Source organism: Oxyura jamaicensis, chromosome 3 (assembly GCF_011077185.1).
Source record: "Oxyura jamaicensis isolate SHBP4307 breed ruddy duck chromosome 3, BPBGC_Ojam_1.0, whole genome shotgun sequence".
Classification (NCBI taxonomy): Eukaryota; Metazoa; Chordata; class Aves; order Anseriformes; family Anatidae; genus Oxyura; species Oxyura jamaicensis.
Window position 1 is genome coordinate 27,227,529 of NC_048895.1, and position 26,901 is coordinate 27,254,429.

At 33.3% G+C, this 26,901-nt stretch overlaps 1 protein-coding gene across 4 annotated transcripts in view; it reads right to left on the reverse strand.

Annotated features, from left to right (window-relative positions):
* KIF6 (kinesin family member 6) overlaps positions 1–26,901 on the reverse strand; it is a 170,137-nt gene that overhangs the window by 101,969 nt on the left and 41,267 nt on the right. For 3 of the 4 annotated variants that reach the window (XM_035323279.1, XM_035323276.1, XM_035323278.1), the window contains exons 7-10: positions 25,351–25,557; positions 20,128–20,271; positions 16,891–16,977; positions 11,464–11,567 (exon numbers count right to left, since the gene is read on the reverse strand). In XM_035323279.1, coding sequence (XP_035179170.1) covers positions 11,464–11,567; positions 16,891–16,977; positions 20,128–20,271; positions 25,351–25,557 — 542 coding nt within the window. The remainder of the gene's footprint in view (positions 1–11,463; positions 11,568–16,890; positions 16,978–20,127; positions 20,272–25,350; positions 25,558–26,901) is intronic. The other variant, XM_035323277.1, reaches the window with a different exon arrangement.

Sequence of the window (26,901 nt, forward strand, 5' to 3'; positions counted from 1 at the left end):
ATAAATATAAGTTATAAAAGCATTATTGGCATTGATCATCTTCTCACATTAAAAGACTACAAAAACTACTGGGCAAAAGATACCAAAATGCTACTTATTGCTACGAGATTTTTTCCTCACGATGATTTCAACGAAAGAAAAAAAAAAAAAGAGGCCTGTCGTATAAGAGAATATTCATAGACTCTCTACACACATCATGAGAACTAACCCTTCATACATGGAGGCAGGCATTTGCTTAAAGGAAGTAAAAAGTAACTGGGAAAAGACAGACATTTGTACTATTAAGAAGAATGCTATATAGCGATTACACGGACATGGAGAAAGTCAGAATTTGTCACTATCCTAAGCACCATATTGATTTCAGGGAGTAACAGGAAACAAAAATATTTTTTATAACTAGACTGTCTAGACTGACTATATGAAGTCATCTATAAAAATGAGCCTTTAATCTTGAATTACAACGTAGAAAGGAGATATTTTACCCTGACTAAGATTACCTGTTTGCCAGGGACTTAGCCATACTCAGGTTACCATGGATTTCAGCTATGGAAATCAATCAAAAAAATTGCACTAATTTCCACCGTTACCATTACCAGAATAACATGGCAGGAAGTTAAAATATTTCAAGGAAAAAAAGAAACATATATATATATAATCCTTGTAAAAAAAATGCTCTATTTTTGATTGCCAGTCAAGAATCAAAGTTAACACTTCAAGTGTAATGAGTTAGACAAACTGGAGTTATGATATATTCTTATGCTACTTTTAATATGTTTGGCATTTGTGAAAAAACACAACAGCCCAATTCATTTTTTGTTCTCTCAAGGACTACATGGAAGCTAAAACAGGTCTGAGCACCAGAAGACTGAGTCAAGTCCGAAATAGCAGAATGTAAATCAGAGGTTTAAACCAATTAAGTTTCATTGCCAATTGGTTTAAACACAGTATCTTCAGTGTATTTTTAGGTACTTTTCTAAAATTTCAACTTGAAGAATTAGAACAAGAATAGACCAGCCTAGTCTGAACACTACAGAAATAAACAAATAAATAAATGAAAAAAGGAAAACAAACAAACAAACAAAAAGACCCCATCCCCATGAATACCAGCTGATGAAATCACGTATGGTTTTAGGTTTCCATGTAAAAATTACAATGACATATATAAATGACATATTAAAAAATACAATGACATATATAAAATATATGAAAACTAGACCACAGAACCATATAAATTAGAGCTGTAAAGGATTTAAGAAATTTATATTGGACATCTACAATTACAACTCCAACACATTCTTCCTAGTCAAAGCATCACATACAGTCAGTAGTTATCCTCCTATTAAAAGAGGCAGAGCAAGAAAATCATTTTTTGGAACAAGTAAAGGAAAGCCAAAATGATTTTTGTTTTTCATTCAGTTACCCTCAAAAGATGAAGAGTAACTTTCTCCTTTGCAATAATTACGTACTCAAAGATGGTTACCTAATCTCTGATCCTTAGTTCTTTAACAGATAAATACATATTTAAACTATTTTCCTCCAACCAAAAGCTGTCACAAGAATTTATGTCTGCAAGTATCAAACTTTAAAACTACATAAAACAACCCAGCCATGAACAACATCTAGTTGTGCCTATATGTTCAAGAGGAACAAGAGAATACCTATCCAGAGAACTCACTACAAAACCTTGCTTTAGTTGTTCTGGCTCAGCCCTGAGATGATCTACCCTGACCTCTCTTAAGTAGTATGTTCTGTTTCTTGGAAAAGTCATTAATTATAGTTCATTTTCAAAAAGACCTGAGTAACCAGTCCTTAAATGCAGTAATGATGAGCTTCTATCATCATGCCAAGGATAGTAGGTTAATATTTGCATGCCCTCTCAAGAAGAAATTAGGAAAAAAGCTGCCCAAAGAAGAGACTTTTCAAAATGGATTTGCAGAAAGAATGAGCATGCTTGGCAAAGACCATATTAAATATTTGAAGCATTTCTACGTTTGTGACCAAGCTGTTCTTCAAAAACATCTTGGGCTGAACATAATGTCCCTATTACACCCACTGCCAAAAGTCAATAGGAAAATACTTCAGAAAAAAAATCAAAGGTAGTTGTGTATGTAGGTTCTATGACATGGTTAAGGGTTCCAAGGAAATTCATAAACCAGAGGGGTGAAAAAAAAAAAACAAACAAACAACAACAATAAAAAAACACATAGTTTTTAAAGATTAAAATGAAAAACAGATAGGATCAAGCAGAAAAACCCAACCAACGCAGAAACATACAAAGAAATAATTCCAATGTAGTATTTATGAACACTGTTGTATGCAGTATGAGATCTTTTTTTCCTTCCTTGACTTTATTTATGCAGACTAGCACTACAGCAGTTCTGTTGTTTTATTGTTCTTATATGAGACTGACTGCATAAGAAATGTTTTTTTGTTTTGTTATTATACTCCTTTATTATCAACACAAAATGCAGTTATTATAACCTCTTAGTAGTACAACCTTCAGTGGCAAAAATCAAATCACCCAACTAAAATGAAAATTAACTAAAATTCATCAACTCAAGGACCTAGTAATGAAATAATAATAATAAAAAGCCTAGTAGCAAATGCACCTCACTGGAGAAGAAACCCGAATACAGAGAAGGCCTCTAACACATGGAATTTTATTTCACACTGGAGAAACCTTTATAGAAAATAATTAGCCCTTAGCCGCCTTACTGCTTAGCTTAGGAAGTTGAAAAGCACCAACAGCAACAGGAAAAAAGAAAGGATGTGAACAGTTTTTAATTAACTGAATTTCAATAGAAGCCTAGTTATGTGGTGAGCTACAAATACAGAAATGAAAATAACTGAATTGCTTACAAGTCACACTTAATTGCTTCAGTGGAAATACGCAGCATATACCTTTATTTCAGAATTTGATATTCAATTTTACAGTAAGACAGTCAATTTAAATTATTTCAATGTCAGAAGAGACTACAATAATCTGATATACAACCACTTAGCCACAGGACACTTTCAGCGAAAGTACTAAACTAACATAAAAACAAACACAACAACAACAAAAGAAACTTGAAAAGCATGCTTGAGAAATGTTAAAATATTTGATTCTGCATAGGAACAAATAGGAAACCAATAGTCTTTCATTTTTTTGTAATTAATATTGTTAACAAGCAGGCTGGTGCATTCTTTGTAAGTTATGCACAATTAACGGTTTATTAATATTATTACAGCAGCTAAAGCCGGGAAGGGAAGGGAAGGGAAGGGAAGGGAAGGGGCTAGGTTCTGCTCTATTCTATTCTTAGCTTCTGCCTAGCTAATACAACAGGCCTAACTTACACTAACAGGAGCAAGAGTGCACCGAAGTCTAGTGCCAGAATCCTGCTGCATCAGGAAGAATAGTTCTTCCAACAGAAACTCCCTGAAGGAGGAAGAATGTGAAAGTATCAAATAAAGACCAATTTTCTGTGAAAACAACAGTAAACAAAGAATGGGGTTTTCTTTCTCAGTGCTCATCAGAAAAACAAAACAAAAACGAGAAACAACAGCAGAGAAAACTAGAGTAAAAAATTCCCACCAGAAAAGAAGTAAATCATTTTCTAAATCAATGCCAATGGAACAGTTTCCCACCATTTATTATATGAATTTAAATCTCATTTTTATATTGAGTTTATATATATTAACATAGTAGAAAAAGAAATACATTGCAATGACGATTTATTTGAGTTTGAATAATTATACCAGGCTCTGAATGAAAACACAAGTCTGTTCTTACAATGATGCTGGGATGAACACTCACAGAAAATCAGTCATAAACAGTTGGGGTGAAAACTTGTTAAACTAACAGTGGTCTCTGGTTAGTGACTGTGAATCAGTCACAAAGTCTTGGTCTATCATTCCCCTCTTTATAACACTCTTCCTAAGAATGTAAACACATACAGTGCTGTAGCTCACAGACAACTTTTACATTATCAACTTTATTTCTCTTCTGTTACTTTCCACTCTTCAGGAATTCTTTAATGAAGCCTGTTTACCACTTAGACCACAGAAAAATCACAAAAGATTTCTATACCCAATATTTTAGATTCCATGCAATTTTTCTGATAGCACAACTCCAGATTGGTAAGATGAGCACTCTGCTACATCAGTTTTACCCGTTCACCAAAAAACAGATTTTCATCTTTAAAAAATAAATAAATAAATAAAAATCCACTTCTGAATCAGTCTTGTGTTCCTATGAAGCAGGATGCAAATTACACAGCTGAAATGCATCAGAAAAGTACTCCTAGCCAACTGAGAGCATGTTTTTAAAGTTTAGAGCTCTCAATAGCATGCAGGATGCAGGATCTAAAAACACATATTTGGAAGGACTCATTTTGACCTTGTTTTATTTGCCATGATTCATTTCTGGGAGAGCTTGCCTTTTAACCCTGGTCAACAACACTGTATATCATCTATCAAAATTAAGTTCACTTAAAGAACAATTAATTTTGTGTGTCAGCCGTGAACTTTATGACAAGCAAAATGGAAATCCAAGTTTGTGAAAAATAGACTGTTAACAAAGAAGCTACTGAAACACTTGAGATCAGCAGACAGGTTCCTTCAATTGAAGAAGTTTGCTTAGCTAGACTTTTGCAATAGATTTCCTATAAAATCATGTTATGAGATAACTTGGAGACCTCTAAAAGGATTTTCCTATAGAGGCCAAATGGATAATATGTCTCCTTCGTGGCTCCAAAGATGCCATTATTGACACAATTTGTTGTCTGCACATTATGAAGTCTATACTTGGAGGTATCTATAGCACATATCTCATCAAGTCAGGCAACAAGCTTGAGAACCTGGAAAAAAAGTGCCAGCCCACAGTAAGCAGTGAGAGTACAATTAGGAGACATATACTTCCTGAAAAAGGAATAGGGCATTTTCAGGCCATAGTAGAATAGATCTCCTCCCTCTTGTTCCACCAACATCCCCAAACCAAAAGCCACAGCTATGGTCAAAATTTGAAGTTCTAAAACACATATGTTATATATTTATAAATATAAAAAGAACAGATTAATAGAACAGGAGAACAGAACAATATGGCCAACTGAAAAGAGAGCAAAAGCATATTCTTGCCTATTGATGATGACTAGAAACAAATAGATTTTTGAATACCAATGCAGTTTGCTAACGCTATAAGCAGCATTTAGGATTTATATGCTGCTTGTTTAGATAATCAGCAGGTTGGCATACAAAGAGATTACCTAAAATCAATCTGGCAAGGAATTAATCATTTGGATTTTTTTCAATTGTATATAAAGGGCAAAAAAGATGCAAATAAGGCTTCTAATTTTGTAAAGCAATCAAACAGTATCATACCCACAGACAAATTATTAACATTAAATACTCGCACTGCAAAGGAAAGAAACATACACTTCCTATTGCAGATATCATTCTCTTATTAAATATACTGGCAAAGATATTTTTGCTACCTCCTTATGTAAAGAGATCCTTCTGAATTAGAAAGCTATAATACGGCACATGTAAAGAGTTTCTACACAGTTGAAAATCATTGATTCCAATGATGAAACGCACACAGATTTAAATCTCTGCATGAATAAATCAAGGGCACATTTGGCAAGGACTGTGAAATGACCAAGATTGTCTCATATAGGTTAAAAAATGTCTATACTAATGCTATGCATGCAGAGTTTTTGCAGAAAATAAACAAGTCAGGTAGATGTATATACTTTTCTTCTTGAACAGCATTTTGTAATAACAAAGCAAAAGCACATAGATAAAGCAATGCTACTCACTGCCTGATAATATTTGTGGCCATAATGGTAATAAATGGAGTATATCTAAAAGTACAAATAGAAAACTAAGCTTCAGACTATCAAAAAAAAAATCTGAGTAGAAGGTAGCAAGAAATTGAAATAAAAAGGAAGAACAAGGGACAAACACACCAATCACACAAGGAAGTCAAAAGGTTTCATACAGATGAACACTGAGACATTTCTACAGTATAGATGAGTTTTTGTAAAGATTCACTAACTGGTTTTTAATTAGATATGAGCTCTAAAAAAAAAGTTTTACAAAAAGTATTTAAAGTTCCAAGAGACACAAATGGATGTTTAGTGGTACTTTCAGAAGCACCTCAGCTGACCAGGCATTCAATGGATTTAAGTGAGAGTTCAAAAATCTGCTGTGAACAGACATGTTTGAACATATCCCTTTGGAAATTGTTACCATGATTTTTTCAAAATAAAGTAAAATAATAATAAAAAAAGGAATCTGACCTTGCTGTGCTGTCACAGAAGATTTCATAACATGTAAGAGAAAAAAAATATCCTCTGGTGAAATACACTGATTTAAGAGGATTCTAAATCAGACACCTAAGCTTGATATTAGTGTGAGGTATTTTAAACCTACAGTTAAGGTAGCTTCTCTTGAATATTGCCTGCACAAAATATGTCAGTCAGCCTGCTAACTTCTGCACAAATCCATTGTCTCCTGTATTGACATAAACCAAGGTAATACACTTCTGTTTCTTCCACCTTGCAACAGAAATTGAACACTGACATCGACAAATAAGAACATTTGCTCTGCTTTGTAAATTAAACCACTGGTTTAATAGCTTAAGCACAAGTAACTGTTAAAAGCTCTACAATGTACAACAGTGCAATACTGTTAATGCCATGATAGCATACAGATGTCACAACGTTGAAGCTGAAAAAAAGAAAGACAGAAAGAAGTAATGAGAAATCCAGGGTATGAGTAAGAAGAACAATATATGAGTGTTGAAGTAAAAAATAGAAGTGTCTGTAATAACATATGTATCTGAAAGAAATAAGGTAAAGTTATTAATAAATTAAAGTGCTAAGCCAGGACTTCCGTCCCTGTTACCAGAGAATTCCAACTGGCAAAGGCTCTGGGAGCGTGGGTGCTCTGGAGCACAGGACTTTGATTCAAAATCCTGACTTTCTGGGCACACATTGTAAATTGCTAGTGAGCTCATTTACAACAACAACAAAAAAAATATCCCAAATGATTCAAATGAAAAGGACTTTCCCTTTTACTTTTGGCATGTTTCTTACAAAAAAAAAAGATTAAAAAATAAGAATCATTTCAATGTCATTTTGCCCTGTTCTAAAGCATAGTACAGAAACCTATGGAGGTATAATTCCTTCTGTTTGTGATATATGATGTTATTTGCTGTATCATTATTTCAATAGTGCAATTTTTTTTTTTATTTTTTTCTCTCTCGTCTAAACAAGGCACTAATTCTCTAGCTTAAAGAACTATTTAGAGATCAGCCCGTTACAGCTGAGGAAGTAGATTGTGTGATCCAAAGCAAGCAATACAGATTTTGGAAGCATTTTACGAACTACATTTTGGACCACTTATAGCTGCATTTTTTATGCCGTGCTTTTTAAATAAACAAAACGAGAGTGACAGAATTAATGTATGTTTAACATTTATGAGAATAAAATAACAAAACCAAAAATATGACATAATAAAGTAGTTCTTACCATTTTTCAGAGATTTCTGAAGTAAGAATTCTAGACAGCTGTGGCTTTATTAACAGGGCTGATCATTCATAAGCAAAGTCAAGAACATTTGTTTTCCATTTTGTTGTAAATTTAATAAATGACAATGTGACATTGTAGTGGCTATGATGAAAGTCTATTTGACCTTTTTTCCCCTTTCATTAAATAAATAATAATAAAAAAAAATCTGAAGACATTACTATTATTCAAGTCAGAAAAAAGCAATGAAGAACAAACTACAGCTTGTTCACCAAAATATCTTAAAAAAAATCTAACAATCTGAACTGCAGTGAGTAGCCCACTGACTTTATTTTGAATACCCTGAAAGTAAGCAAGTGGAATGAAGCTCATTATTGTAATGAATGCTTAGTATAACTAACTCAAGAAACATATAAAATACCATTTTGTATGAAATTAATACTTATTTCCAGGGCAATTACTAGCATTTATTTCCTGCAACTCCTGTACACAGCAAAAGCCTATGCATTATCATGACCATAGGCGAAAAGATATTGATTCTACACGTTCACCCAGTAGATCTGGTTTCATTCTGACATCCATCTTCTACCAAAAAGTACCTGAGAAAAGAATTTGTGCAGAGACAACAAAATAAATATGTACTTAGTACATGGAGCTTTTCATTGACATATTTTGTACCTCTGATCACCTGTGTTAAGAATCAATGAATAAATACAAAAATTAGCAAAGAATTGTCTTTCAGAAGACAAATTTTGCTTTGACCTCTCTTGAACTGATGAATCAGAATAAGAATTAAAACACAACTAATATTGATTAAAATATATTTAGTAACACTTCTTACGAGTTAATTTCCTCCTTACAACTAGACTTTTGTAAAAGTTTAAGACTTTTGAAAAGAACTATGTAAACTTGAATTATTTATATATATGCGTATGCATACATATACATGCCAAGATACAGTTTAAGTTTAAACAGAAGATATCTTAACTGAGCAGAAATGTCCAAATAGCATTTGAAAACTATAATGACCCTAATTATAATTTCCCTTCTGGCCACATTAAAAAAGCATCAATCAAAAAAAGATTATTCTCTCTGGAATCTCCTACAGTACTAATCCCCCTAAGAATTGTTATTGTGTGGTGACTCTGAATAAAAAGTGCAACATAGCATGTTGTACTATCACCTTTGCCATGTTTCTTTTCCTCTTCTGTTTGTCATAACAATCTGATCCATATCTCTCCCAATCAGCAATATTATTTAATTTTACGTGTAAAAGTGGATGAAAACCATAGACATTTTCCAGAAATAGTAAATTGTGATTTTATCAGCCCTCACCCAACTCTATAGTTTTGTTTGGACTATTCATTTGTATATTTATTCTTTAATTTGTGCAAAGTCTCCAGATAATGAGTAGCTCCAAACTCAGATGGTCTGTCTCAATAAACAGATTTCTCATAAAGATTTAATGCATAACACAGCAAAAGACTCTCATTAGAGACAGAACAGTTAGATGTTATCTGTGGATGTTTGTAAATGTTCTAAAATGATCATGACAGGATGCTCAGACAGACCTAAGCCAGCATGGTCACAAATATTAACTAAATGAAAGTAAGCTCAAAATATATAAAAATATGGAAAGGTATTTTCAATGAAGACGTGCCTTGTCATGCTACTAGTTGATTATACTTTTATGTGGTTATTAAGTTCACATCAGTTTGTTTACCTGTGAACACTGCATGAAAGAACATGTACAAATGCAAAACTCAGAGCCTGACATTCCCGCGCCCCCCCCCCCCCCCAAAAAAAAAAAAAAGATTTTTTTCTTCCATTCCATTCCATTTGGCATACAGAATCAATAAGCCAGTCCGACTGGCTCATGTATATGTTAGTAATTCTCTAGCAGTCTTTTGCTCTCTGCTTGAAACTATGTCACCCATAAAAAATTCTGTACACCCAAGTCTGCTTTCCATTGTAAGTCTATATTAAAAAAAAAAAAAAAAAGAGATCTTTGAACAAGGGCATTATCTGGAATTTATTACTGACAAGGTTAATCCTTTGTGGTCCTTTTTGCTGATTATTGATTCCCAGGAAATGTATTGTATCTCAGTCAGCAGTATTTAAATTTGGTTCTGAATCTTAATTGCAAGGGCATTTGTTCCAAGCGAGAACACATTTTTGAAACACATGTACTACATGAGCCTGAGTAAACATACCTATAAGAATTTAAACAACTTAAAGTTTTGTATTGTCCTAATGTAGCTTAGGTCTTTGAAGGCTATTTTCCCTTTCTGCTATTGAAGGCTATTTTCCCTTTTTATTATAGGCAGAAACTCATTAAAGGCAGAAAGTCTCCTCCATACTTCTCTTTAGAGGACTGGGATGCAAAATTCCTTGCTATTATCTCAGGGGCAACCTTTTCTGACAAGGTAACACTCCATATATTGTGCTATAAAGATAAAAAGGAAAAAATATTAAACTGCTATACTTTTTAGTTTTGCATTTTTGAAACAAGGCCTCCTGTACATATGCTATAGTGCAATTGTATGCAGACTGTACATTCTTAGTTTTCCTTTGCATACTTATGAGCTTTCACGAGCTGTGAATCCATTTCCACCTATGAGACTACTAATTTCATAACAAAAAGTCAGATAGGAAATCTTAGGAAGTGAGGTTCATGACCTTGGCATAAAAATAAATACATAAATAAATAAATAAATTCAATGTCCCTACACAAACTAAACAGCAAGAAAGATCACAAAGGAAAATTCACGTGACAGATTTTTACAATAATATTAGGAAAGTATATCTTTAAATGAATATATAGGTTATTTATGTATATCGTAATAAAATCCCCAAGAGTGGCTCATCTTGTGAAAGACTAGTTCTGTCAGGGTAAAGAGAAACTTGCCATTAAGGTCATTTAATTTCTTATGTAAAGAAAAAGAAAGATACTTCTCTGTTTTTATACAAGAAAATTTTATATAATGTTATTTGGCTCCTCATCCTTGATATGCTTGTCATTTAGTTTCTGAATTAAAACAAAACAATCAAAACCGACAATGAAAAATGACAACATTAAAGGTAGCTGCTTGCTACATGTCTCCAGAATCTCCTGGATGGTATGGGAAATTTTTAGCACTGGTAGTTTTCTTCTGGAACATTTCCAAGTTAAATTAAAATCATTGTCAAAATTATTGCAGCTTCACCTTCATTGTCATTAATATACCAAACAAATAGAATCTATAGTTACTACTACTTTATACAGATAAGGCACAGAGATTAAATAGGTCTATCCCACAAGATCGCTTAATTTTTCAAATCTTGAAATTGAACATAGCTATTTTGAAATTTTTAGCTAAGAAAATATTTTTACATTATACCTAGAAAGTTCTTATATTCTGCACTGATCTTTTAATAAAGCTGTAAGATATTACAATATGTAAATGAATATCATGTTCTGTAAAAAAAATAAATATTTGGCTTTTAAGACATTGATTAATCGTGTATTAGAAATGCAGGCTCTCTCTTGACATATGTCAAACTAACACTACAGCATGACACTTCTCAGTACAAAGAATGTTTCTTGAATTTTACTTTGATCGTATATCCAATTTTGAGAAATACTGTCTTTTATTATTATTATTATTATTATTATTATTATTATTTATTATTCTACACTATTATACAACACTTCTTTTTGCCTGGCATCTGTCAGGCATTCCCACCCTTTGCATTTACTTTACTTCAGTTCCTCAAAGCTGAGACTGCAGAAACACAGCCAGCAGCCTCATACAGCTTTTCATGGAAAACTGCCATTCTAACCTGGCACCTAACTTCACATTATTATGTATGGAAACTTTAAAACACTGAGATGAATTTAAATATTTATGCCAACAAAGAAACTGATGGAAACTATCACCACAAAAGAAGAAAATGAAAAAATGTAAGCCATTACTGAAGTAGCTCTTCTTGTGAAAGCTCTGATGTTCTTTGCTTGCCAGTCACCAGTGCCAGCTCATCTTTCAACTCTTGGATCTCCTTTTGCAGTTGGACAACCATCTACAAACAGCAAAGCATAAAGAAAAGAAAGCATCACCTACAAATTATTAGACAGGTTATGAATTTTGCATTAGAAGGTAAAGTTTAGGGAAATATTTACTCTGCTTTTCTCTCTTTGTTTAAAACGACCTCACCTTTTTTTTTTTTTTTTTCAGAACAGAAATACACCAAATAAGAACTCAAATACATCAAGCACTTTTTTTTTCCCTTTTCCACTTATAAAAACAAGAAAAGTCATCCAAATTCTGTGAACTTTATGTGCTAGAAGACATCATTGTACAGAAAGATTTCAAAAGACTACTTGCAAGAGAAAAAAAATAACCATAGGAGGAGCAAAAACATTACTTTTGCTTGCTAGTGATGAAAACACAAAATAGAACTGATTGAGGTCTGTTAGAAAGAGAACTATATACCAAAAGTTATTTTTTCTTTCCCTTTAGAAACAGAAACACCAGAACAATTATCAGCATTTTAACCTTACATGTAACAATCCATTCTTAATAGAATTATAGCATACAAATTTGCAGGATGTATCAGTTGCTGATACAGCAACCATTTAATTATTAAATTACTAATTTAATCATGAGAATGCAATTGCTTTAATGAACAGTAATGACTGAGAATGTGATCTGCAGAACTGTACTAGATTTTAAAATTTTAATAGCTTATTACTGGAAAATGTATTGTTGGGAATATATTTGGATAAAAGACATATTTTAGAAATCATTCTCCTCCAAAGGTCAAATTCTACAACTCATAGACAATATGTGAGATTAAAACATGAATGAACGAGTTCTTGGTTACTTTAAGATGGATCATTTTAATGATGCATCACCTTATAATGGCTCAAATGTATCAAAGTCCAATAATATTTATAGATGGAGATGAGCGCACTGATATTCAAAACCTTTCTGGACATGGTCCTGGGCAACCAACTCTACCTGTTCTGCTTGAGCAGGGGTTTGGACAATGACCTCCAGAGGTGCCTTCAACCTCAACCATTCTGAAATCCCATGTTCAAAATGTTTCCAAGAAAATAACATTTTCACAAAAAAAAAATAATTATTCCTGATTGCATACACTTTATAGAAAAAAGACTGTTGAGACTCTAGACGTATCTCCAGCAGATATTAGAATTCCTTCAAATATATGAATTTCTTTTAATGTTTAACTATAATTTCCTCAACTTTGAATTATTTTACTTTATATATATATATATATATATATATATATATATTAAACATACATATATTTTTTACCTCTAAAAATACTGGTAACATATTTGTTACCATAAATTATGAAAGGTTAACTTAGTCAAAAACACTTCATCTAAGAATCAATTAAGATGGTGAACTGCTAGTTACAGATACTGCAAGAATACTTCAAGAATATTGCAGGTCAAGCATTTTCACCTGCTTTTAGATTGCCTTACTCTGGTGCCACATTTTGACACAGTCTATGCCAAGACTAAATAAAACAAATTTGTGGATTCAGTACAAAAAAGTAGAAAGTGTGAGTGATAGTACCCTCTCTAAAGACCAAATTTATTAGCTTGATTAACCTCTATCTGACAGCAACATAAAGGCTATTTTCAGGGTGTGGATAGAATATTGATTTTCAAGTAGTATTAAAAGAAACAAAATTCTACAGTAGGATAATATTTTAATTTATATTTTTAAATGAATGCCAGAGGAGATTAGATTAGACTTCGTTCAGGCTCTACAGTTTGGTTTTCAGTTTAAATCAAATCTTTTTGTCATGAGTGAGACAAATACAAAGCTTAGTTGCTTAAGAAGGAAAATGGGTACATATGCAACTTTTAGTAAGATACAGTGAGGAAGTTTCCATTACGAAGAATAGAATTTACACAGCAGTCAGACGTATGTTAGATCTACCAAGAAGTATTTTGCACTCTGTTTATAAAACATGCATTCAAACTACAGATGATAAATAATGCAAATAAATGATGTAAAATCATAAATTCAGCACTTTACTGAATAATCAGGTTGCACACTGGGAATATACTGCAGGTAGTTAAGATGGGCATCAAATTCCATAGCGAGTGCAGACCCATATAAAGTCTAGGTACCTGTGTTCCTCTGCCTTTTCCACAAGAGGGGATGGATTTCTAACCCTCCTGAGTCCACTTTTGCTTTACTTGCTAAATGATCCTGCAGAGCGAGACATACCAAACTTCTGGAGTATAGCTCCACAGGATGTAGTAAATGTTCAGGAGCCTGCATGTGTTCCACCTCAGTCAGAGGCTTCTGTGGCCATGGAAGGAATGTTTTACATGATTTGCTACTACAAAGCCTACATGAGAAAGACAAAAAAGGTCATACAGCCAGAAAGTAAGAATTGTTCAGTGCCTGCTGTATTTTTTTTTAATTCTTCTTTTTGTATGTGTGTGTGTTGTTTTTGTCATGTTGTTACAGTTCAAAAATGTTTGGAAAGCAAAATTAAACAAATAAACCCTGAACTTTTTTTTTTTTAATCTGACAGCTCTTTCACAGATACAGAAGGTATGTTGAAATGCATCTATAGTTCTTTCTTTGTATCCATATAAGCAGCTTTGGCACAACAAGTGTAACCTCACTCACATATTTCCCATGTCAGAAAACCTCAATGATACACAGCATGCCAGTCCAGTAGCTATCATCGTCTGCTATAGTTTGCTGAATTGACCTATCTTTAATAGGTGTATTTAATATTTAGAAAAATATTTTTTCTAGGTAGCGCAGAAAATTACATTAAACAAACTAACAAAGGTTTATTAACGCTTATCATTAAAGAGCACATCTTCAAACAAATATGGTATGCAAAGCTAGAGGTACATAAAATGTTTCAAAAGAAAGACTAACCAAATGTTAAAAACAAAAACCTAAGGTATATTTTTGTTATACAAACCAAAAGAAGAAACATATTTTCTTTACATTGCAATGCTTCATGCTTTACCAACATGGAATACTACCTTTATCCTTCCCTACCTAAATCCCTGATTCATTCCACAGAGTTCCTCTGCTGCACTTTGGGATGTGATCATCAGCCTAAGGGTTGAGTGTGGAAATTCTATTTCTACATCTCATTTACTTGTCTTCCTTTTTTTTATTATTAATGGTAACTTTACAGACTTCGTTCTTCCTAACTAATAAAATGTTCCTTGGACCAATCTCAAGGAAGGTCTGTACCTGTATGTTTCTTAGCTTTTTAATATACTAACTGCTCCAGTGCAGTAGTGTGCCTTATTTCTACAGAACTTGACAGTAGAAGGATTCGGTGAATGACATCACTACAGCCTTCCTGCTTTACATTTCCCTCCTGGTCTCAGATTTGAAAAAATGAAAGCATATCCTGAAAAAATACATTGAAAATCTTAAATAAGCAATTACGATAGACCTTTGGAAAAAAAAATAATGAGATGACACCATATCTAAACTTTCATAGAATACCCTTGTTACAAACATTTTTGCGTAGAACTCTTATTTCTGTTAGTGAAGAAGCAAGATAAAAGAGTTGGTGTGGAGCTAGATCATAGTGTATAAGGTTATCTAGTCTAACTGTGTCTCAAGGCAGGCTTAAGAGGTCACATTGCTCGGGGCTTGTCCAGCTGCATTTTGTTTATCTCCAAGGACGGAAAGTCCACATTCTGCCTGGGGAGCCTATCTCAATATATAACCACCCTTATGGTGAACATGTTTCCTATCTTTAACTTTTTCCAAACATATGGACACAACACTAGAGTCACTGCTCCTAATGCAGCCTCTCAAGTCCTGTATGGAGGGGAATAACAACTTCCCTTGACCTACAGTCTCGCTAATACAGCAGAGCATTTCGTCGGTCTTCATCACAACATCACACTATTGACTTAAGTTCAATTACGTCCACCTGGATCACTCGAACTTTTTCTACAACGTCCATCAGCACCCTCACATGCATCCTACCTGATTCTTTGGACTTATCTATGTCCAAGTGGCCTAAGTGTTCCCTAACATTCTTTCCCCACTGCAGATAATGCAGAGAACACACTGGTAGTAGGACCTGTGGGCCTGAGGTCAAAACTTTACAAGTAACAGCTGAGGCAAAACAGCCTTTTCAATGCCATGTGTCAGTAGGTCTATTGCTCCACACTGAGCTGCAGGCCTACATTCTCCTTAGTCTTCATGTTGATATCAATTTACTTATAAATGACCTTCTTCTGACCCTTTGCATTCCTTGATGGTTTTACCTCCAGCTGAGATTTGGTTTTCTCAATTCTATACCTGTCAAAAAAATATCATGAAAGTTGGATTGCTTTCACCCAGGTGTATTGTCCTTCCAGTGCATTTTGAGATGGTTAAAATCCACCATGCCCGATCATTCACTGCACTACTTGCTGTACCAGAGAAGTCTCATTGACCTCAACATCATAATGTGCTCAATGTATTCTGCAGGACAGACTAAGTATTCTAATTTCAAATCACAGAATCACAGAATAGTCTAGGTTGGAAGAGACCTCCAAGATCACCAAGTCCAACCTCTGACCTAATGCTAACAAATCTTCCACTAAACCATATCCCTAAACTCTACATCTAAACGTCTTTTAAAGACCTCCGGGGATGGTGACTCCACCACTTCCCTGGGCAGCCTATTCCAGTGACTAACAACCCTTTCAGTAAAGAAGTTCTTCCTAATATCCAAACTAAACCTCCCCTGGCGCAACTTTAGCCCATTCCCCCTCGTCCTGTCACCAGGCATGTGGGAGAATAGACCAACCCCCACCTCGCTACAGCCTCCCTTCAGGTACCTGTAGAGTGCAATAAGGTCACCCCTGAGCCTCCTCTTCTCCAGGCTAAACAGTCCCAGCTCCCTCAGCCGCTCCTCGTAAGACTTGTTCTCCAGACCCTTCACCAGCTTCGTAGCCCTTCTCAAAAGTGCTTAACTTACAGCGGCTACCAATAACTCACAGTATTGGAGGAAAAAATAATTATAAAAAGAGCTACAAGAACCATCATTCACCTTTATGATAAGTTTTATACAGCATGTATTATGTATCTAAGCTATGCCAAATTATATCTATGCTAATTGATGTGACTCAACTACACAAGGGAGGGACACTGCAAGTGTTAGGGGTTTTATAAAGGTTCATTTGATCATTTAATTATAATTACCTCCAAAAGAAACAGTAAGAATAGTAGCTATTTTATAGAAAAGATTGGAACTGACATCTAAAAAAGCATTTAAATGAATTAGTTAGCATAAAATTCTCAACATCCATAAGATTGCAATTGCTTATTGAAACTAAAACCAAACAATTTCCTTCCCTCTATCCCCAAATAACTCTCACCAATCTGGGGTCAACTTCTTCATTAAGAACTGCTTCGTTTTTAATAAGAGCGACTCGCTGTGCAAATCTACAGGTTGATATAGATTCCTGGAAGAAAAAAAATATATATATAAAAAAAATTCAGTTAGCTTTGCACCAGGTAACTGGAAAAGATTGCTGCTGATGTTGAATTACCTTTCTATTCTTTTCTTTTTTGGTGTATTTTACAGAAATAATCTGACATTTCATATTCCAAAGCAACAATATTCAAGGAAAATATTATCATATTAATGATATTGATGTTAAAACTGTCAAATGGTAACACATATTTTATTGATCCAGTCAATCTACCGATCAGCTATGTTTTGAATGAGTCCCTAGCTGGCACTAAAGGATAACAAAGCCACAACACTATTCAGAGGGTAAAAACTTTCAAATGGTGAGAAAAAGATGAAATTACCTAAAACTCTTTTTTTTTTTTTTTAATGAAACTGTGACCAGAGAAACGTATGTGAAAAATGCTGGCAAAAGAGGTGAATGGAATGATCAGGACAAGTGAGGAACAAGTTAGGAGACAGAAGACTAGGAGGGATATGGGAGAACTATGATACCAGGTAAGAAACTGTCAGCAGAGAGGTGAACTAAGTCAGAGTGCAGGAGGACTGAAAGTCAGAAAAATAAAGAAGATATGACATGAAGTCTGTGGAGGGAAATGACAACCACTGAGTACTCCCATCAGTGCAGAGCGAAATAGAAGATCCCTAACTATTGTTTCCTCCTTTGAGATCATAACAGAATGCACTAGGGAACTTACCTACCTAATGAAAAAAACAAGCAACTGATCTCAGTTGGGTTAGAGGTTACAATGATATTTGATAAGCTGTATTATAAAATTTTCTGAGATGTGCCATTCTGCCATTCTTAAAATGTAATAATTTACATATAAGTACATCAAGAGAACATTACTACTGGTATATAATCGTATTTCAGAATCAAAGTAATTCTGCAGTTTTCTTTCCTTTAACATATGGAAATACTAAGTTAAATGTATGGTCAGGACTTCTATCTGTTTCCACGCTTGGAGGGGTGGTCTCTGAATTTGGGTTATATGATGAAGGATACTAGTGTTTATCACAAAAGTTATAATATGTATACAGAAATAAAGGGCACAATAGCCCTAGCTCTTAGCACTTAGACCCTGTGTTTGCCTCCACCATACAGGTCCCATGCAATGATGACCAGATAATGTAATTTTAATTTTTACATATTCACTAAGTACAACTCTACATACAGTATACATATATACATTGCCACCAGACCTCTTTGCCCTGTACAGAGGGAAGTATGTGTTAATTTATTGAGTGTTTAATCAGTTCAGTCTTCAGCATTCAATATGTAAGCTCATGAACTATTTATCCTATGTCATCAAAAAGGTAATCAAAGCTAGCAACTACTCATTTCCTAATGATGTTTTCTACCATGCTTATTTTTGCAGTACTTGAGGGGTTCATCAAGATTAATCAATTAACAGTCTAGGTATTGCTTTGCTGCAAAGAGGTGGAATGACCACACTTAACAGAAGGGAAACAAGAAGTACCAAATTTTTTTCTGATTAGTATCATTATATGACCTTATGTTCAAAACAGACCTTGCATTCAACTTCACTTTTAACTATAACAATTGATACAGCTACAATTTAGAGTCAAGACTTTTTTCAAGCACTCCACAAATCTGGCAGGTAGAATGTGATGTAGGTGATGTAAAAAGGTGTATATGAACTCTTTGGAAGAAGTAGGAATATAACCTAGGAATATAACCATTATTTTATTTCTCCTCTTCATGAGAGTGCCCCTTCTTACACTGAATTCTCTGTTTCATTGCTTTCACTGTTAGAGACAAAGCTAAGCCCTTAAGAAAGTTGCTTTTAATAAACAACTTCATTTCATAGTTGGGGGTAAGGCTGTCTCGTGCTTCTTTTGTGAATGAAATGTATATCCAGTGGATAAACAAACAAACAAAAAACCAAAAATAGCTCTGCATAATGTCTCACAGAACTCCAAATTAAATTATGCAGCTATCCTAATTCTGATATTTTCAAATGTCTAGTAATTACTTGAACATCTGTCCTAATATTACCTGCATATATCAGATTCAGGGAACAGGGTAAATTTTTTATTTATTTTTGGGAGGACTGAAGAAGAAGGTTTGTTCTGTACATGGTATATGGTAAAGCAAGAACATGAAAGATGTCAGTATCCTACTCTGGATAATTGTTGTGCCTGAATATTCCCAAAATAGAAGCCTAAATTGCAATTTGAGATAGATACACCCGATGAATTGATGTATGATAGTGTACCTATACCACACAGTCAAAAAAAAAAAAAAAAAAAAAGTATTAATGGACTTATCCAGTTGCATTTATAACCAGACATCGTGCTTACAGAACTGTATGTTTACAAGTCTAAATGTTCTGTTTTCATTTAAAAGCAAAGGCCATTTTCTAAAGAAAAAATGTCTTCAACTAGATGAAGTACAGTTTTGTAAAATGTTTTCCATTGTATTTCAGAAAATAGCCCTAGTTATTTTTCTTGTTTATTCACATTAAGAAATCTTTGAAGTTATGGAAAATCAGGAAATAACTATATTAGAAATGGATTTGAGCAGTGTTTTATGTATGCACATCACAACATATTTTGGTAAATAAAGATAAGAAAACATAACTATTTAGAATTCATGAAGGAATACAGAAGTATTTGAAAAAAAATCCCCAAATCCTAAATTACTCCATCTAATTCCTTCTGTCCTTCATGACTTCTTGAATTGTCTTCCATACTTCATAAAAACCTGACTCCAGAAAAGATAAAGGAGTTCTTCCAAGACTTTTTCAGTCTGATCGATATTCTGCTTAGAGATCTTACCAATACATATTTTCTTTGGAAAATCCCTTGGAGGTATCCTTTCATAACTCAAAGATTTAAATATCAGAAAAAAAATAATAAAAAAACATGATTCATTACTACATGCAAGTCCTTTCTCAATTGCTCCTTGACTTGAGATTAGAGAATAACACATCCTAAAGGATTTATCTATATGTTATTGAAATTTCTACTGACAGACTCCTGGAAACAACAGTAAAACATTTTTTGTAAGGATGAGAATGAAAGCATACACACTTGAATTGCAAACTGTAATAAAAGTCAAAAGGGCAGGATCTTTTAACAACTGAAAATATTTTCTTTGAAAATTGAAATAACATACATCTATGTTTCTTTTGTCTAAAGAAAGAGTTGCTATCATAGTAGTCATGCAGTTTCCTCCCAGGCTGTCTCTTAGCACTGAGGTCATCATAGAGTTTCGATAGGGAATGTGGGACCGATTTTTCTCTGCAAGGGCAATTATTACCTGAAACAACAGTAAAAATGGAAAAGGCTTTTAAACTCACCTGACACAGAAAGAGAAAAAACAAAACAAAACAAAACAAACAAAAAATGATCAGTATTCTAAACTTCTAATACAAAACTCTGCACCCACTTAGCTGCAAAGCCTCTGATTTTATTGGCACAATTTTCACTTCAATGTCAATGAGTTTGTATGTCTTTGTAGGCATTGGATGTAGGCATTGGCAAATACGTTTAATTTTATCACACCTTAGCTTTATACTTTATAGCCTCTCAGAAACATGGAAACTGAACACAATAAACTTAAAACCACTCTCCTAAGACACAGTAACTTATTGAAAATCTTCCTCATATTTTTTCCAGCATAATAATAGACTAAAACATGGAGAACATTCAAGAAGAAACTTCCTCAACATTTGCTAAAGCATGCTTTTAAAATGACACATTCCTAAAGCACATGGTTCTTGGAGGGGTCAATTCATTTATTTCCGAGAAAATGTCTTGAAAAGTACATACACAAATAAAAGTGTGCACTATTACAATGTACTACTGGAAAGAAATAATTTAGTTTAGAATGTATGTCTTGCCAAAAAGGAAATGGTACACCTAATATTCTCAGTTTCTCTTCTCAGCTGTTTACATTATGATTCTAATTATTAAATGAAAAGCTAGATTACCCCATGATCTATTCAGATACCAAAGATTTGAGCTGATATCTGGCCAAGCACTTTACTGAAAACCTGTAGCTATATGAATTGTCCAAGCTATCCTAAATGACTAGGAGTTGTTTTTCCATCAATAAATGTTACATACCAGCATATATTTTGTTCATACTACACCAAAAATAATTGTTATCTTACTAAATTTAGCAGTAACATTTTTGGTGCCACTAGTTTCTGTTAATAGTCTTTGGAAAGTTAAAATTCCTTATTACTATAAATCTTATATTGGCAGCCCTCAGAGGAACCAATACATAGTATGAAAATTACTATATTGTAAAGGAAACTGAAAATACATTCCTGGAGAAAGGTTTTAAAATCTTGAATATTACACCTCATTAGATGAAAATATGTCATATCTTATAAAACACAATTTCTTTGTTAGTTTCTAATATTGCACAGAAACCTCATACTAATGTGGAGTATACTTTAATAAGTATGCTCTCAGATTCTGCCACACAGAGACTACAATCTGAATTGGCAAGATAGGAAAAGAGCCAGAGAGAAGATATCTTATTTTTGTTAAAAATGGCAACTGTGTTACAGGGATATTCAGATTTTGCTAAGGTTCATGCATGATGTCCGTAGCCCAGGAAAAATTCAAACCCTCCACCACTGGCACTGAAAATCTACGTGATCAGCTTGCATGTCACTGTAGTGTCATGTGCAAGATTCATATAACACAGGAGAAGATGGCTTTAAGTCCCTTTAGTTAAACTTCACCTAAAGCACTACATCAATTTTACAAGCCAATCAAAGAATCTGTAATACAATGAAGACATATCTGAAAGTCAAGGAAATTATATTCTTTCACAAAGCAACAGAGACCACTGTACAATATGCAGGATCTGAACAAGGATCTTCTAAACCCAACTGAATGGGATCACCAGAAAATTGCTTTTTTTTTTTTTAAAAAAAAAATATATATATATATATATATTTAGTATTGGTAGGTCTAATCTTAACAAACTTTAACAATATTATCAAACCAGGACTGTAATATGCTGATTTAAATCACCACAGTTTAAGGCAGAAAGTTATATGGATATGTTAATTAGGAAGCAACAAAACCAGGAAATTACCTTTTCTATGGAATGTGGATAAATAGCTGACAGTGATCTCAAATTTTATGGACAAAAAACTTCAGTAGGTATAAGTAGCAGTCATTCATTAACCAATAACATTTTTCAGTATTCTCTAAATGGAGCACATTTTAAATGCCAATTAATAGGCATAAATGCTGCTGTGATTGTCAAACATGCTACTATGGCTTGTGGACAGCAAAAACTACCCAGATGCAGTAGTAGGGACTTTTAAAAGCATCCATGTACCAAATTGCTGTGGATGCTAAAACTGAATCGTCTCTACTGCTACTGTAGATCAGGTGCATGAGACTATCAGACTTCATTTTGCTCCAGACATACAGGCCACCTAGATAAAAAAATGTGATTGATTTATTTGAAGATAATTTAACACCTTAAGATAAGACTAAGTGTGATAATACAGAAGTGTGTTCCCATTCTCATCTTGACTCAAATCATTTTTATATGACCGTTATGCAAAGTGTTTAGAAGTGGGATAACTCAACACTAAAACACCAGTAGATCATAACTAAACAGCTGATCATGTAAATAAGCTTACTTTGTCTTGTTTTGTATTAGTCACTGCAAGGTTTGGATTGAATAGCCTGATTCCTACTGAACAAAAAGATTGTTTTTACTGTCTTCAGTAGTCTTTTATTCAGGATTAATAAACATTTTTTATTAATGATATGCAATTCCAAACAGAACCCAACTTGCTTATCTCCATTTGTATTTACTCTACATGACGCGCTAAAAGTTGCATGACAAAATGTTAATATTTTTCTCTTCTAGAGTACTTCAAACCTGAGTACCTCAAAACATATTATGAAGGTTATTAAACTCAGTCTCACAGAAGCTCATTGCAATGCTGAATTTTAAATACGTAAAAATCATACAGTAAATAAAAAAGGTCCTAAGCACAATTTGTACGATTTCAAAGAGGCCCATTTTTGAATCATTTACCCTTGTCGCTTATGATCGCTATAACTGAAATACAGCCATTTTAATTCAAGGTCAAATTTAAACAAATATGAAAATAAATCAGTAAATGACTGACTGCCACCTGCTGTGCCTTAAACTTTCTCTTTTTACAGGTGAAAAATCTCTGACTGTATAGTAGATTAAATTGAATAAATTTCTTCTTGTTAACTGAAAAACACAACAAACACAAAAAAATTCTTCCCAGGAAGTGGAACGGTTGATTATATTTTCTAACTATAATTTTGAAGAAATTTTCACACATAGACACACACAAAATTTCCTTTTTAAAAGTATTACCTCAACTGTAAATTTCAGTAAATAACATGAGTATAAATTGAAAGGAACAACTCTGAACTTCAGTTAAACGTTTTCGTTTTTCTTCTCTCTCTCTTTTTTTTTTTTTTTTTTTGTAATCCACTAAGTGACAGCCTCACAGATCAGCATGTACCTTCCTATTGTGGTATATGAAAAAAAAATTAAAGAAATGTTTCAAAAATGTACAGTATTCTCTAGCAGAACTCCAAAAATAACAAATGTCTGTCAACAGGAATAGTGTTTGCTAGACTATGAAAACAATACTACCTATTCAAATTTAGAAAGAATTTCATTTATCTAACAGGTGGAAGGTCTGAAATCCACACTTAAAAAACCTCAGTGATTCTATCTTAATAGCAGAGAATACACAAAATATATTTCATTAATTACTACGTGTTTCTTACCCTTGCTTGGAGTTTTATAGCATTAAAATGCAAAAGGTTACAGAAGACCAGTCAGAACTAAATATAATGGCAGTAATTTTTTTAATAAACAAACGTCTTTTAACAACGCTACAAATACTAAGCCAAAAAAGAAACACCTGAAAGGAAGGAATGCTATGGAATATGGACAACATCTATAAACCTCGTGGAATAAAAAAAGAGAGATACTAGAAGAAAAGAATGAGTGTAAAGTAATGAGTGTAAACAGCCTTCACCATCATGCTTATTACAATTCACTGAAATTACTAGGATTCTAAGATGTAACGCTGTATTTTCTAGTTCTGAAGGGATAATGATATCAGATCAGTGGAGGGAAAAATAATAATAAAAAAAATAATATTAAAAAAACACACACCATCAAAACAGTTAGCTAAAGCTTTCTACTGGAATTCTACTTCTCTGAAGTTTCCATTCATCACCTACTTCCCAACACACTCTTAATTCTTTGTTTCTATTAACAAAAATTGAGTGATATTACTCAGGATGAGCCTGCTTTTTCAATATTTGCCTTTGCCAAAGAGGAAACATAAAAAGTGAAGTTGAAAAACCTGGCAAATCAGAGGAGTTCATTTTCTAATTGTGTGACTAGTAGACACATAGAGATGGCATCTTCTCACCTCCTTAGTTCTGCTAACTTAACTATTTTTCTTTACTTCCCTCTAAGTCCAAACAAAAAGAATATACTGAAATTTCTAAATAAATATAACACACAAATGAGACTTTTCAGCTTTCCCATTTTTTTTTTATAATATAATATAAGAAAATACCAGGTAGTAGATTTTTCCTCTTAGAAGCTCCAAATGGCTGTAAAGAAAGGGACTCTTAGAACCTTTCTGCACATGTACGTTTAACAAATGGTAACAACCATTTACACTGAAAGGAGGATAGGGATTTCAGCGTACCTTAAATCAACAAACTAAATCTTTTTCAGTATCAACAGCTGAATGACAAAGATTTGTGGAGATTTATTATTATTGCAGTTGCACCTGTGAATCCTACTGGTATAAAAACAATCACAACAGTTACCCCATCAATATATTAACAAAGGTAACTCCTGTCTCAAAGAGATCAAAGATTCTTGTTGGCTGTGGAATAAAACAACACATGAGAGAAGAGCATAAAATTTTATGATATTACAGCACTCACTTGAACCAAATTAAAACCGGTCACTTTAGTTCAATGGTTCTTGATACATTCTGATTCTCACTGAGAGCAGGTAAAAATCACAAATAATTTTTTTTAGCAGAAATGCAGTTGCAATCTTGTTAATATCTTTAGTATTCTGAATCAAATAAGAAACCTATTTTTGAAACAGTACCCTGTATATCTAATGTAACCTTAGTGTTTTACCCATTAAGACTTATCTAAATTAATATTATCTTATTTCAAATGAGGAGCTATCAACTCAAACATATTTTGAAAACCGCAATAAAAACAGAGTATTAAGACTAACTGAACATAGGAATCAAGATTACAAAAACATTGCACATTGCTAATAAGGAATGGAGTAAAGGCAAAATTTTTCATACTATTTGAATTTTACCTGTTCCAAATAATGTAGCGACAAGTTGATATATTTGGCTTCTGTCAATAAATGACCTCCAACTCCAGTCTTTGCAACACGCTCTGATCCAGCAAGGTCTACTAAGTGTAACTTGGAACGTCGGATGGTTGCAGATCCAGGTTCCTTGCTGGAGATGTGAATAGTGAAAATGCAGTGAGATCGAGTTGAGGCTTGATTCATTGGTGTCTACAATGAAAAGAAATTAAGAGTACTTAATGTTTATTTAATATATAAACTTAGATTTTTTATAGCTTGAAAATCAGGAAATTGAAATCACCTATCCAATCTGTGAGCCATTTCACCTGTAATAAATATGAAAGAAGAACACAGAAAGATGTTTTCTGGCCAAATGCTTGGATAATGCTAATCCAGACAAATTGTACTGCAAGAAAGCAAGCAATCATGTTTCTTCCAAGATACTCTAACAGTGAGGACATCAGCAAAGCAGCTGGCCTCATCATACTGATGAACACTCCTAGAAAAGAGCATGTAGATCAGAGGGGAACATAAAAATTCCCAATCTCCAAAAGATCACCAATCTTCTTGATTTCATTATGCATATCTCTTCCCTCCTCTCCCCTTCTATTTTATTTTATTTTTTTTACAGTCAAACCAGTTTGTAAGTTAAAATTGCTTTGAAATCTAAAATATATAATGAACACATCTTGAGGGAACACAGAAAAGAGTTGAGCTTGTTTAAATCTTTTTTTTTTTATAAAACTTTCAAGACCGTAAAACATCCCTAAACCTCCATAAATCAACCTTTTTTAATTTGCTCTCATCACTGTTTTTCCCCATACTATCTTCTCCATAAGAGGAAGACAAAAATTAAAAAAAACGAACAACAACAAAAACTATTAAGCTGCTAGTATAAGAAAGTGCTATACATTATATATATATATATATATATATACATTATAAGTACATTATTATTTCTCAACCGGATTTGGAGCAGGTATATGAGTCATACTCATCCAAAATTCATAAAAATGAACAACACAAATTTCAAAGAACAACACTTTTTCATAGACAATACTCCTGGAAAGAACATTAACAAATATCAAGTACTATGGACAATCTGACTAGAAACATGGAGTACGCTGTCTTTGGTGTATATTGGCATTTTATTCTTTACAGCTTAGCTTGACAGCTATTTTTTCATATGCTTGTTTGTGGAGTCCATTGTATTATGTATTGTATCTTAACACTAATTATAAATGTATGTTGTGAATAGGTTGATCAAGACATACATACTTTTAATGTGAAGTGTAACAATGAAAGGATAATGAAGCTTTATTTTAACTACCTGATTTGATGGCTTATTAAATCCTATTGGCAAAATATAAAATCAGTATTTGCAGAAAATCACAGAAGCACTGGCAAATAACTTATTTAATATACAAATATATACAAATATACAGCTGTCTACTGGAATAGCTAAGAATAGAATTTTCTGTAAGGCTTTAGATTCACATTTTTATTACATTTATAAAAAAAAAAAAATTAACTTGGCAAATTTAGAATTTTATG